This window comes from Pleurodeles waltl, chromosome 1_1 (genome assembly GCF_031143425.1).
Source record: "Pleurodeles waltl isolate 20211129_DDA chromosome 1_1, aPleWal1.hap1.20221129, whole genome shotgun sequence".
Taxonomy (NCBI): Eukaryota; Metazoa; Chordata; class Amphibia; order Caudata; family Salamandridae; genus Pleurodeles; species Pleurodeles waltl.
In genome coordinates this window covers 637,048,297-637,062,753 of record NC_090436.1, presented here as the reverse complement: position 1 = coordinate 637,062,753, position 14,457 = coordinate 637,048,297, and the positions used below count along the sequence as shown (strand labels likewise).

The window sequence follows — 14,457 nt, the reverse complement described above, 5'->3', positions numbered from 1 at the left end:
CTGCTTCGCATCCCCCTACTCCCACCTTTCATCACCCGAACCCTTCCCTGCTGGTTTAGGTGGGGCCCTCGGGCAAGCCACAGAGAGTTCTTTGTGGCCCCGAGGAAATGATTGTGAGTACCCATGGACTAGAGGAAGGGAAGGCCATCCACTGTCCATTATGATATCTCCAAGGACTAGGGACAACCCTCATTGGTTCTGTTCCTGTGGGTGACCTCATTATCTAGCCTCCAGAACAAGGCAGTCATTCCCAGAGGAGGTCAAAATCTAGGGGGCCATAACTCTGAACTCTGATTTTCCATTGGTGGGGACAACCAAAGAGCTTGTGGCATATGCTGGTCTACCTAGCTTCACCATTCCCAACTGAGAACAAGACTTTAGGGTCAAACTAAAGGAATGTAACCAAACTCTCACATGGTAGACGTTTGGAGGATAGTCCAATAATTCAAAAACCAGCTTGACTTCCTTCAACAGAAAAACCTACCGCACTTTGGGGTCAGTCAGGCAATGGATGTATTAAAAATGATGCAGGTTCATCATAGATCACAGCAGGCAGATAAGTCTAAGATAACGGTCTTTATGCATTTGTGATACTGGACAGAATGACTGAAGGATCCTGTGGCTCTTGGTGATTCAAGGTGGCCTCAATACAGATTTTCAGCTGCCAGTGCCTTACACTGGTCTTCCTTCTAGCCAGGAGTCTGCTAATCTCCACTGTGGGCAGACAAGCTAACTCATCCTTTCGTCATTATCAACATGAAATGTTCTTCCAGTATGCAGGGCTCAATCCCAGCCCTTAAGGGAGGCAGCCAGCCCAGGAAGCATCTCCCCCTATGTGTTAACACTGAAGTTATTAATGGGTTTATTAATGAATATTCATGTATTTTGAGTGTTGAATTTGCGTAGAAAATGTATTAACTTAGAGAAAAATAATGCACGCATTGAAAGGTGCGCATACCAGAGTGTCCGAAACTGTTCACAAGGTATACTTATTAATGGCTTATTACTATGAAATCTTGAGCTCTTGTTTAATTAATGTAGCAATATGTCATATTAAAGGTTATGCATTATCTATTAGCTTTATTAATTGTAGGCCTTAACTTAGCAATGTCTTGGCCTAGTTGCACGGCCTCATATCAAGCTGCATTTCTTAGGCGTTTTATAAAATGGATGCTTAGATAATTAAACTATGAGTTTCCACTTTACTGACCATGTGCTCGTAGGTGAAGTTAGTTCTCATGAGAAACTGCTTCCTAGAAGACCTAATATGGATCCTGAGTAACTGGGCCAAGTACTGCCCCTTTCATCATTTGATGAAAGGGGCATCATTTGATGCTCAGTGGTAGAGCTGGTCAAGCAGTCCAAGGCTCTTTCAGGGAGAGGTAGATGTAAGGCACACATGAGGTGATTGCCCAGTCAAATACATACTTTTCTGAAAAAAGTTATACTTTCAAATAAGCACACAAAGTATAGTCAAAACACTAAATATTATCCACGGTCTTTTAAGGATGGTGCGCTAGTGTCATTCTAGGAGGTATCCCTGAGTCCTTCCATCCCTTTAGAGTGATATTGGTAACTCTGCATTTAATTCTGGAGATGACTTTCATATGTGGCCCAAATGACAAAGTCCAAGTCTGGCCTTAATAGTCAACCTCAGCAGCACTATGCATTAGATCTGTGCAAGTCCCCAAAAGGACTGCCGGCCTTGAACAGTTTACTTGACCAGATTGCAGCAAGTGTGGGAGGGCAAGGGTGCGTCTCTACTGGCTCCAGTCCTGATGCTAAGGGTCCATAACCTTTTATTGTGTTTCCCTGATGATGGATTGAGTCTCGACGTCTCCTGACAGCTTGTGTCTATGTCAGGTGTCAACCTCCGTAGCTTCTCACAATCAATAAGTATTCCTCACAGCCATATACGCACGACAAAGGCCCTGCCTCCTGTGGTCCCCTCCTGGCACACGAGTCAACACTTTCCTCAGCATATGGGTGATGGCCCTTACTTCAAAGTGGCCCACTCCTCGCATACAGGGGTCACAGACTGGCTCTGCTCAAAAACGACGGCCCTACCTCACAGTGGCCCCTACCTAGCATAAGGGAAGTATTGACTTGCTCTGCTCAATGATAACAGCCCCTACTTCACAGTGACCCCGACCTGGCACACAGGAGTTGCTGACCTCAATCGTGCAGTGGTCTTGACTGGACCGGCTCTCTCACTTTCTCACTGGAATCCACTTGGTAGAATCCCCGCTGGGCCTCACAACCTCCAGACGTTCTCCTCCTCCTCCTCACAGAGTCCACTGGTTTTGGCAGGCGGGCAGAAGGCTGGTGCTCCAGTCAAATGGTTTTGACTTCCCCAGTGATGGTGCCTATCCAGCAGGGAGTCTAGCATCCCTTGTTCCTTAGTCTTGGTTTCAGCTTCTAGAAGACTGGGTAATCATCTCTCCTAATGAACAGTGCTTTTGAACAAAGTATGGTACTCATGATCCCACCTTTATTGTCCAAATCCAGACACAAAAATGATTTAGTGTCTGGTATTTTGAAATTTGGGTTGTGAATGTCAACTCCTTTGAAGTGTTCTCTCCTCTGCCCTGCCCTTTGTCAAAGGGAAAACTACTACAGTAGGAGTGGCTCCAATTAAGATTGATCTACAATAGAGGCCAAGGGAGTAGCTGGAGATCACACCTGACTGTCAGCTTCCACTTAAATATGCCTCATAAAGGTTCAAAAGCCTACGCTTTCATGGTTCCCTGGTTTTACTGTGCTAACCTTTTCAGACTCACGATCTCCCAGGCAATGAGCCCAGGCCCCACCAACCAGTAACTCTTCCTGCAAAGAGGCATTTAAGGCGCACATACGATGCTCTGCTCTCCTTCCTCTTGTGCATGTATTCATACAACAGTCCTCAAAAAAGTCAACAGTTTGCACCATACAAACGCACAAATACATCATAGCACGCACCCACAAGTATCATGTGCTGCCTGGAGCCACACACAATCACCAATGCCGGCAAAGGGTGAGGTAAGTGCACAGGAGTGGAACTTTACATGACTGGGCCAGTAGGCGCCACTCCTGTGGTGCTGGTAAGAAGGCTAGTTCACACTACTGATAACTACAAAACAAGTATGCTCCCACCACTGTGGTGGTCTCACTTAACTCCAGGTAAAGGCGGTAGCCCTCAACCACTAAGGGGTTAGCCTTCGGTGTATCCTTCCTGGTCTAACAAGACTGCATTACCACTTGACAGGCCTCGGTCACAGCACACACATAATCAATGTTCACCCATAACTACAATTCAGTATCAGGGATCCAGACATACATACAACTGACATACTCAGGGCAGGAGTGCACATCGGTCACCATGCAGAGGACTTTTTCCACCCAAAACACCTGCAGACAGAAAAGATCCATAAGCAACTAATTACCTTTAGCAGGTACCCAGTTCACTAGCCCAGGGACCGAGTGGCAGCCCCTGTTTAACCAAGGGGTTCACCACGCCACTGTGCATGCTCCTATGGATGCTTCTTCGGATTGCCTAGCTATAGGTGCAGTCCTTGTCTGGACAGAATTAGTTCCTAGGAAGGACTGGAAAGGGGCAAGGAAAAATATGGCGAATGATTAAGCCCCTAGGAAATTAAAGAGAAATTAGACTGCTTTGTCATATCTCTAGTATGGGTCTTATCACATCCACTATTAGGGATGATTGCTTTCTCTTCGGGTCCTGATGGAGTTCATCTCTCATTGTTTGGCAGTGAGCATGCGGGCACAGGAAAACACCTTATTTGAGCTGTGTAGGAGGCTGGCCTGGTTTGTAGTGGGTACCAAGGGGTACTTACACTCTGCACCAGGTCCAGTTATCCCTTATTAGTGTAGAAGAGGTGTTCTAGCAGCTTAGGCTAATAGAAAAGGTAGCTTAGCAGAGCAGTTTAGGCTGAACTAGGAGACATGCAAAGCTCCTACTATACCACTGGTGTCATATGCACAATATCATAAGAAAACACAATACACATATATACTAAAAATAAAGGTACTTTATTTTTATGACAATATGCCAAAAGTATCTCAGTGAGTACCCTCAGTATGAGGATAGCAAATATACACAAGATATATGTACACAATACCAAAAATATGCAGTAATAGCAAAAGGAAGTAATGCAAGCAATGTACAGTCACAATAGATTGAAATGAGAGCACATAGGTATAGGGGCAACACAAACCATACACTCCAAAAGTGGAATGCGAACCACGAATGGACCCCAAACCTATGTGAGCTTGTAGAGGGTCGCTGGGACTGTCAGAAAACAGTGAGGGTTAGAAAAATAGCCCACCCCAAGACCCTGAAAAGTAGGTGTAACGTGCACCTATGTTCCCCAGAGAGCACAGAAGTCGTGATAGGGGAATTCTGCAAGGAAGACCAACACCAGCAATGCAACCAAGGTGGATTTTCGGACGAGAGTACCTGTGGAACAAGGGGACCAAGTCCAAGAGTCGCGGCAAAGTCGAGATTGGGCAGATGCCCAGGAAATGCCAGCTGAGGGTGCAAAGAAGCTGCCACTGGATGGTAGAAGCTGTGGATTCTGCAAGAACGAAGAGGACTAGGAACTTCCCCTTTGGAGGATGGGTGTCCCACGTCGTGAAGAAGCTTGCAGAGGTGCTCCCACACAGAAAGACCGCAAACAAGCCTTGCTAGCTGCAAGGGTTGCGGTTAGGGTTTTTGGATGCTGCTGTGGCCCAGGAGGGACCAGGATGTCGCCAATTGCGTGGGGAGACAGAGGGGGAGCCCAGCAAGATAGGGAGCTCTCACAGAAGCAGGCAGCACCCGCAGAAGTGCCGGAACAGGCACTACGAAGAGGAGTGAACCGGAGCTCACCCGAAGTCACAAAGGGAGATCCCACGACGCCGGAGGACAACTCAGGAGGTTGTGCACTGCAGGTTAGAGTGTCGGGGACCCAGGTTTGGCTATGCACAAAGGAAATCCTGGAAGAGGGCACAGGAGCCGGAGCAGCTGCAAATCATGCGGTACCCAGCAATGCAGTCTAGCGTGGGGAGGCAAAGACTTACCTCCACCAAACTTGGACTGAAGAGTCACTGGACTGTGGGAGTCACTTGGACAGAGTTGCTGAGTTCCAGGGACCACGCTCGTCGTGCTGAGAGGGGACCCAGAAGACCGGTGATGCAGTTCTTTTGGTGCCTGCGGTTGCAGGGGGAGGATTCCGTCGTCCCACGGGAGATTTCTTCGGAGCTTCTAGTGCAGAGAGGAGGCAGACTACCCCCACAGCATGCACCACCAGTAAAACAGTTGAGAAGGCGGCAGGATCAGCGATACAAGGTTGCAGTAGTCGTCTTTGCTACTTTGTTGCGGTTTTGCAGGCTTCCTGAGCAGTCAGCAGTCGATTCCGTGGCAGAAGGTGAAGAGAGAGATGCAGAGGAACTCTGATGAGCTCTTGCATTCGTTATCTAAAGAATTCCCCAAAGCAGAGACCCTAAATAGCCAGGAAAGGAGGTTTGGCTACCTAGGAAGGAGGATAGGCTAGCAACACAGGTAAGAGCCTATCAGAAGGGGTCTCTGACGTCACCTGCTGGCACTGGCCACTCAGAGCAGTCCAGTGTGCCAGCAGCACCTCTGTTTCCAAGATGGCAGAGGTCTGGAGCACACTGGAGGAGCTCTGGGTACCTCCCCTGGGAGGTGCAGGTCAGGGGAGTGGTCACTCCCCTTTCCTTTGTCCAGTTTCGCGCCAGAGCAGGGCTGGGGGATCCCCGAACCGGTGTAGACTGGCTTATGCAGAGATGCGCACCATCTGTGCCCATCAAAGCATTTCCAGAGGCTGGGGGAGGCTACTCCTCCCCAGCCCTGACACCTTTTTCCAAAGGGAGAGGGTGTAACACCCTCTCTCTGAGGAAGTCCTTTGTTCTGCCTTCCTGGGCCAAGCCTGGCTGGACCCCAGGAGGGCAGAAACCTGTCTGAGGGGTTGACAGCAGCTGCATGAAACCCCTGGAAAGGCAGTTTGGCAGTACCCGGGTCTGTGCTAGAGACTCAGGGGATCAGGGAATTGTCACCCCAATGCCAGAATGGCATTGGGGTGACAATTCCATGATCTTAGACATGTTACATGGCCATATTCGGAGTTACCATTGTGACGCTATACATAGGTAGTGACCTATGTATAGTGCACGCGTGTAATGGTGCCCCCGCACTCACAAAGTCCGGGGAATTTGCCCTGAACGATGTGGGGGCACCTTGGCTAGTGCCAGGGTGCCCGCACACTAAGTAACTTAGCACCCAACCTTTTCCAGGTAAAGGTGAGACATATAGGTGACTTATAAGTTACTTAAGTGCAGTGGTAAATGGCTGTGAAATAACGTGGACGTTATTTCACTCAGGCTGCAGTGGCAGGCCTGTGTAAGAATTGTCAGAGCTCCCTATGGGTGGCAAAAGAAATTCTGCAGCCCATAGGGATCTCCTGGAACCCCAATACCCTGGGTACCTCAGTACCATATACTAGGGAATTATAAGGGTGTTCCAGTAAGCCAATGTGAATTGGTGAAATTGGTCACTAGCCTGTTAGTGACAATTTGGAAAGCAAAGACAGAGCATAACCACTGAGGTTCTGGTTAGTAGAGCCTCAGTGAGACAGTTAGTCATCACACAGGGAACACATACAGGGCACACTTATGAGCACTGGGGCCCTGGCTGGCAGGGTCCCAGTGACACATACAACTAAAACAACATATATACAGTGAAATATGGGGGTAACATGCCAGGCAAGATGGTACTTTCCTACAAGCTGTCCTGGTTGGTGGTATTTTGGGGGGCGGAGGAGAGTTACCTGCAGGTGTATCCACTCTTAATCCCCTGCACCTTCTGTCTTTCCGAAGGGTCCAGGTGAAAATCTGATGTCAGAGTTTTGGGGATACTGAACATGGTGAGGCGATATGGGTTGAGAGGTTCAGGGGTTTGTGCGAATGGTGTAACTACATGAAAGAATGGGGATGACGTTGAAGAGTGAGGGTGGCTGTTTGACAGGGTAAGTGAGCTGTAGGGGGCTGTTGGGATGTTTGACAGTTTTAATGGAAGGAAGGTGTAGGTGCATTGTGTATTGGTTGGGCTGGAGTTTACTCTTTATGAATTGCAATGTTCCATTTTGACTTACGGACCTATAAGTAGCCTTTTGCGCTAACACTTGTGCTTTTTATATGCAGCCTCGTCCGATACATTCTTGTGGCTCCCAAAGTGGCTAGCAAACTGCTGAGTCAGCAGGAAAAAATAATGCAAGTAAGGAAAAAGAAGAGAGCAGCGTGTCACAGGTCTACAAAGGCAGGCAGAGATGGTCTATCTCAAAAGATGATGTGTTGCGTGCGACAACCATCCTATTGAAAATATTGGCATGTAACATTCATTCAAAAAAAAAAAAACTCTCTTTTACTAAGATTCCGCAGTGTGCTTCGGAGATCTCTTTAAGTTGTCAACCCAGCTGTCTCTACAGGCACAAAAAACGCAAAGAAGCCCAACAGCAAGACCCTGCACATCACACAGCCACGGGCTATGGCGGTCTACCATAGTTACTGCAGGAATGAGGACCCAAGCGGGGCATGCCTTAAACAAGGGTGTTGCAAATGATGCGAACAGGAGTCTACGTAGCTTGAGAATCGGGCAGGAGCCGGAAGAATGAGAGGAACATTCGCATAAATGTTGTGTACACCTGCATTCGAGCTCCTATGCAGTAGAATGTAATCCAGTCAGCTGCCGGGATCCTCCCTCCTTGTGAAGTTGGTACATCCCACTGTAAACTTTGGGACGATAAATAGTGAGGCCGGCTGGGGGTGTGCGGAATTGCTGCTCGAAGGGTGTGAGCCACGGTCCTAGAGCCAGGAACTTCTACCACTGCTCAAAAAGCTTGCACGATGGACCAGACAGAAGTGTTAAAGCCGCAAACCCTACAAGACCTGATTCAGATTTTGCACGAGATTTTTTCCAGCGACAAAGTCAACGTTGAAGAGGTGCAGACGATAATGGAATCTTACGAGAGCAACCCGCTGGACTGGAGGCAGTATGCAAAGTTTGACCAATACAGGTAACTGGCGCGATTTCTCTTACAGAACAGCTGCTGCGCAACACATTTGCAGACCTTCGCGTGCACGCACCGAGGGCTGATTCGGAGGTAAATAAATACACGTTGTACCGAAAGGCACAGGAAGAACAGTGCGAGGGATTTGTGAATCACTAATTCCTCGGGATAAATAAAAAGCACCAAAAGTGCAGAAAAACGATTGAAGACCAAAAAAAATCTAAAATGAAAATAATACTTGTGTGATCGTCAAAATGATGGCTCTGCGTGTCCGTGAATTTTATTTAAATAGTGGAGTGATTTATGTAGTCTGCACGGGTTTGAGCAGAAAAGCGTGTACACCTTGCCTCGTACACTCCTTTTAAAACGTACGTTAACTGAAATGCTCCCGCGGTCTCAGTGTCGTAAAATGATTACCCCCCCCAATTCTTTCTTCCCTGCAGAATGTGAGGAGGGACCCCGGCGTCTTCCAGACTGCACAGAAATTCTTTGGACTTGGGCTCAATGGGGGCCCCTTGAACGGTCCCACCCTCCACGCTATAAGGGCGCGATTTAACGATGTCTTATTCCATGCACTTGCGCGCATTTTACAATCCATGCAATGGCGTGAAAGTGAGGGGTCCCCCACAACACAAGAAGACCTTCCCCGGACCGCGGGGGGGGGGGGGGCACTGAAAGCTGTGTGATGGCCCACTGCATTCACGTGTTTCTGAGCGGGGTGGCGGGAACAAAAGTGCCTATTTGGGGGTTGGGTGTTATTACAAAGAAGGGCACAAAGCCCAGCGTTACAAAAGGGGGGGTCTTTTACATGTCCTTATTCGCGTGATCTATAATATGCTTTTCATAGCCCGTCCACCAAGAAAAAATGTAGACGTGTAAAGATAAGCTTCTAATGAAATGCAAACTACGTAGAAATAATTGCGTGAATCACAGTTATAGATCAAAGTTATATGAGTATCTAGTAGTGAGCACTTTAGTAGTGCAGGTTTGACGCAGGTGGCATCAGTTGTAAATGCGCTCAATGAACTAATATGGTTCATGTATAGCGCTTTGATTGTCCAGCATCACATGCGGGGTCAAGGTCACCCAAGACTTGGGCCGAGACACCCGAAATGTGCAGCATGACCACTACAAGATAGCTCGTCTTTAAACGTTAACACTCTTCGCTGTGCAGTAGACAGTGCAACTTTCTGGGGCCCATTGTTCTTAACAACTTTGAATTAAACATGTCCTGCTAACTCAAGCCCACATTATGCCAAGCAATATTGAATTATACTTAAACTTTCAGAAACTAGGTCCTCCACAAACCGCTGAAATACTTAGAATGGAACAGGGAGAAAGAATGAGGTGAAAGGTAGGCAAAGAAGGCGAGTGGTTGAGAAAGAGGGAAAGAAAGAGAAACATTTCTGGCTCAAGAGGGCCCTTGTAAGGTGGGGCCTGGAAATCTGCCCAGGCCGTAAAATATATCTGGCAGTAGGATGCCTTAGGTGAACATTTATGATTCGTGCACCGGCCGCCTTCCAGAGAGCAGAGGGGGGGAGATGTGGCCTAAGTGCTAAGGGAAATAGGAAACCCCGCTCACACCCTCTCTATTTGGACACGGTTGGTGGCTTTGCCTTGATCCCTGACGCATAAAATTGTGAGTGGAAAGACTAATGCACGGGGCACTGGGAAACAAAAGCACCAGGTCGGCTATCGTGACATTTGGCACCGACTGGCCAATGCAATACATAACGACTAGTGCAAACGAATTTAGAATTCCGAATGGTTAGACGTGCTGATGATTTTCGTATCTCCACTTCAGCGCATTGAGATGTGTACTGGGCGCCGTGTTATGTCTATAGACATGTCACTTTTTTTGTTTTTACATACCTCTGCACGTCCGTGCACCTCAAATAAATACTGCTAAAAATGAACACCACGCGCTGTAAATTGGATCCCGTCACTTTTGCACCAGGGAGCTGCTGAGCCGGTTTTGCCACTAAGTAACTCAAATTTGGAAATGTGATTAATACTTTTCTAGGGAGTGACGCTTTCCAAAATATCAATCAATTAGGACACTCGATGTTTTATTGTTTAATAAATGAATATTCTCCCAAGAGTATGGCTTATTTTAAAAATGTCCGACTTGTGGTATGTTTAGGAGGACGTTTCTATCCACTGAAAGAGTAGTACATTTGTCTATCTTTGACTATCAATCACGTTTGAGGTGAGCTTTTGTTTTAGTGATTGCGGGCTACATTTTACAAAAACACACTTTTCTCCCTACTGCAAGGAAGCAGGCTCTTGGTCTCTCACGCAGTCACTATATTGTGCACATAATCATGTGTTCTATGCCCTCTTTATGCACTACTGCACACTACAACACTGCAGGTGGCTCCATCTCACCCGGGACAGTGCTGCAGACTAAGGGCGGTTAACGATGGATGCATATCCCAGCTCTCCGGTAACTTGAGCCTGACTGCTGCTCTCTGCTACCCGCCAAGACTCGCCAGCTTCCACGGAGAAGCGCCACGCAGCGTCTTCGCACCCCTGCCTCGGTGAGCAGACAGTCTGTGGGTGTGGAGTGGGAGGCTCGCCCGTAGCCAATCAGATCTCTCACAGTGTGTGCCGCACGCCCCAGAAGGCGCGAAGAGGGAGGGACTCTGAGAGCCAATCAGACCCCGGAGGGAGCCCCACCCACTCCGGGACAAATCCTGCTGCTGGCCTGCAGACAGCAGCGCTGTGTCCCCACGATCAATCACAGAGCACAGCTGAAATAGACATTTGTGGTTTTTCAGGGTGGGAAGGAGGGAAAGTCTCCCTTTGATTTACGACCTGCGGGTTGGAATCGAACTTCAAGTTGCAGACGGGCTCTCATTTCGTATGATTCATGCACAGGCGGCCCCGCCTTAATGGGCCGGGTTCCAAAGTAAACGAGCGAAAGTTGTTCTAAAAGTTTCTAGATTGTTATTTAAAGGAACCAGACAATTCGTTATGTGTTTTTGCCTTGCCTTAGAAAGGCGTTAACAGTTCAGCGAAATGATGCATCGGAATCACCCTTTTGTGTCAAGGATAGAAACATACTCGCTCATTTGGGGGACAAGTGGATTGTCAGCAGAATGAATGCGTTCCTAGGATAGGAAAAGCGCCGGCTCCCGGTGTAACTCGTATGAGCTAGTTCAATCTGGAACCAGCCTGTATATCTGAAGCTTCATTGGACACATTGTTAGTCTTTGGACATCTTTGTAAGGGTCTGTGCGATCTTAAAGGCTGCATGGTTTAACTAAAGGTCACAAGCAACTCTGTTCCCTTTCCTGACAAACGCTGCTTAAAGTCTCGTATCACACCATGCGAAGATGCATCATTATCTCCTCTAAGCGACATGACCCCATTAAAAAATCATGAAAGGTACGTTTTAAGCATACAACACGGCATTAGTGATACTTTGTGAGGCATCGAAGGAGGACTGTTGAATGTTAGGCCAAGATCTGTAAGTTGCTCACTTAGTGAAACCATTGTTCACTATACCTTCCAATACCTAGGTTCTCTTCCGGTACACCGGGCGGCCCTGTTTCTTAAGTACTGACCAGCATCTATTGTAATGGAAAGTAAAAGTTTGTAGAGATTGTGCACGTCAATAAATTACATTGCTGTTTCAGTTATCTCACTCAATTGTATATATGTAAATACATACAAGTACTGTAAATATGTACATTATTCCATTGTCCTATTGTTTACTCCATGTATGTACTTGAAAGCAAAGGGAAATACAATACTTCATACACCTGTAATGAAAGCCAAGGCATAGGTAACAGCACTACCCGATGTAAACCAGCAAACACGACAGTACATATTAGGTGCACCTACACCACTGTTAAATACATTTAACACAGCACCAACAGCCATACAGGAGAAGGTGCCTCTCTTCCCAAAAGCACACAAACTGCACATTGCCCAGAGCCGGGGCCACCCCACACAAGACTGGAAAAGGTACTACTCTAAGCGACATGGCTCTCAAAGCCACAGGACGTCCCTTTTAGTGATACGAATAAGCACATTAATACATAGAATTGGCAAAGCTTTTCTACCCAAACAGCATTTCCCTTATTTGTACAACCTTCCTCCAGAACCAGGATAACATTAGTCGCAGCATAGCACATACTCATACAACATGGGTCAAATGGCATTTAGGAGATAAAGCAGTGTTTCCCAAACTTATTAGAACCATGCCACACTTTTTAGAATGACAAAATTTCACAACCCAAGGAGTTTTAATGGACATGAGGTGGCACAATATTTTAACATAAGTTAATCATTGTGTGGTAGCACACTGTCATTATAGACATAATTGAAATGGCCACTAACTTTGCACAAAAGCAAACAAACACAAATGATGAACGGAATGCAGAACTAGTCAAACATTTCACCCCCAGTCACAGGTCTGGGTTTAATCCATCAATTCTTTTGCTCACCATGCCACCCCAGTTTGGACCCAGCCAATTGCAAATCAGTCTTGACCCTTTCCTCATGGGAACAGTCCAGCCCGAACTGCCAGGCCAGGTCCTCCCTGGACTGGAAACAAGCATCCTGGGACCAGTTTCAGGGTATCAACCTTCATCAGCCAGGTTAGCTTGAATCCAGTGGCAAAGTGTGCCCGGCACCCACGTGTAGGCATACCTGGCGCACTTATGGAAACAAAAGCAAATAATGGAGGACGGAATGCGGAACCAATCAAACATTCACCCCCAGTCACAGATCTGGGTTTAATCCATCAATTCATTTGCTCACCATGCCACCCCAGTTTGAACCAGCCATATGCAAATCAGTCTTGACCCTGTTCCCCATGGGAACAGTCCAGCCCAAACTAACTTACTTTGCACAGCATGCATTTTTTTTCTGATAAAACTACAGAACATAAACATGATAATATGTGGGAAATGAGTTCTGTGAATAGTTATCATTTGTGCATCACGAGAAAACTGCCTTGATTGCTTTGATCCTAATGAAATCTGTTATAATCCACAGTTCGTGAAATCCTGCGATAAAGCATTGCCATCTCAACAGAATATACCCCTTAAAACCATATCTCTATTGAACCATCAAACACCATTTCCCCACACATCAGTCTGCAGTCAGGTAACTGTCAAATGATGGCTTTAAAATGAAATGTAGATTTTATATAGTGCATCTTATCACTCATGAGGATCTCAAGCCGCTGTCGGTGGGCCTTATGAAGATCAAGTGATTTGCCTAGAATCACAGGACGTAGCAGCACTTAACCTTCATGCTTGGTAATAAACAACTCTCAGCTTCATTTTATGAAACAAACTAAACTTTCTACAGCCAGAAATTCATACACATGTCATCCATCAATGAACAGTACGTCAGGCAGTCCATTTCTCTCTTCGGTGACAAACAGTGACTCCACATTGAAGTGGCATGGTGTGCAAAATAAGCATGGGCTGGGATGTGCCCTGGGAGTGATTACTAGTGGCTGAGACTAAATAAATATTTCCATCCATCACAGTGGCATAATGCACAATGGTGGCCCCCCTGCAGAATGGGCTCAATAGGGGCCCATTGAATGGTAGTGGGCACCCCTCCCACACTGTAGATTGGCCTGCTTCATCAAGCAGAGTGGCGTTCCCGAGCGTTTATTTCTTATTCCCTGCCATTGCACACATTCTGCTGGCATGCAGTGGCATGGCTTAGAGGGACAGTGAGCCTACTCCAAGATAAAAAAATCCCTGGGGGCCGCTGCACCACAGGTGCTGTGGGGGCCTCCGTTATGCCCCAGATCCATCACTTTTTTTGTATACTTTTGTGTGCCACCCTAAATAGGAGGGGTTATGCCCAGATGTGGTTCCTGTGCACATTGTCACTGAAGTCAAGCTACACCTGGCTGATGAACCTAAGTAGGGCGAAACCGGTCCTGATTTGCTTGTGATCTGTTTCGGGGAGGACCTGACCTGACAGTTTGGTCTGGACTGTTCCCATTGTTGCAGGGTCAAGGCAGATTTGCATATTGCTGGGTCTAACCTGAAGTGGCATAGTGTGCAAAATACCAATGGACTGGGATGCAGCCTTTAGTGATTGCCAGTGGCTCAGATTTGTTCAATCATTTCATCACTTTTTGTATACTTTGAACACTGACTCCTGAGCACCTTGACCCCTGTCAGTGAGAAACCTCCCAATCATTTTCCAAAAGCTGCAGTTCCTTATGAATGATACAAAATACAGTTCAAATACTGATAATACAACACAGCCCGATGTGCATTTAACCAGCTGTCTCAAAGAGTCTACCACTGCAGTATGTCATTGATAGGAAACATTTCCTGAGCAGACTCATCACATCAACTCTCTAGTCCCTTAGCAGTGCCCACCCAGGCAAGAATCGCCTCTCTGGGCTGTA

The 14,457-nt window shown here is 47.0% G+C and overlaps 1 protein-coding gene across 2 annotated transcripts in view; it reads left to right on the top strand.

Moving 5' to 3' along the window:
* Nucleotides 1-7,812: 7,812 nt before the first annotated feature.
* CDO1 (cysteine dioxygenase type 1) overlaps nucleotides 7,813-14,457 on the top strand; it is a 38,056-nt gene continuing 31,411 nt past the window's right edge. The window contains exon 1 of one of the 2 annotated variants that reach the window (XM_069226612.1): nucleotides 7,813-8,069. In XM_069226612.1, the coding sequence (XP_069082713.1) occupies nucleotides 7,900-8,069 (170 nt within the window). In that variant the 5' untranslated portion in view covers nucleotides 7,813-7,899. The remainder of the gene's footprint in view (nucleotides 8,070-14,457) is intronic. The other variant, XM_069226622.1, reaches the window with a different exon arrangement.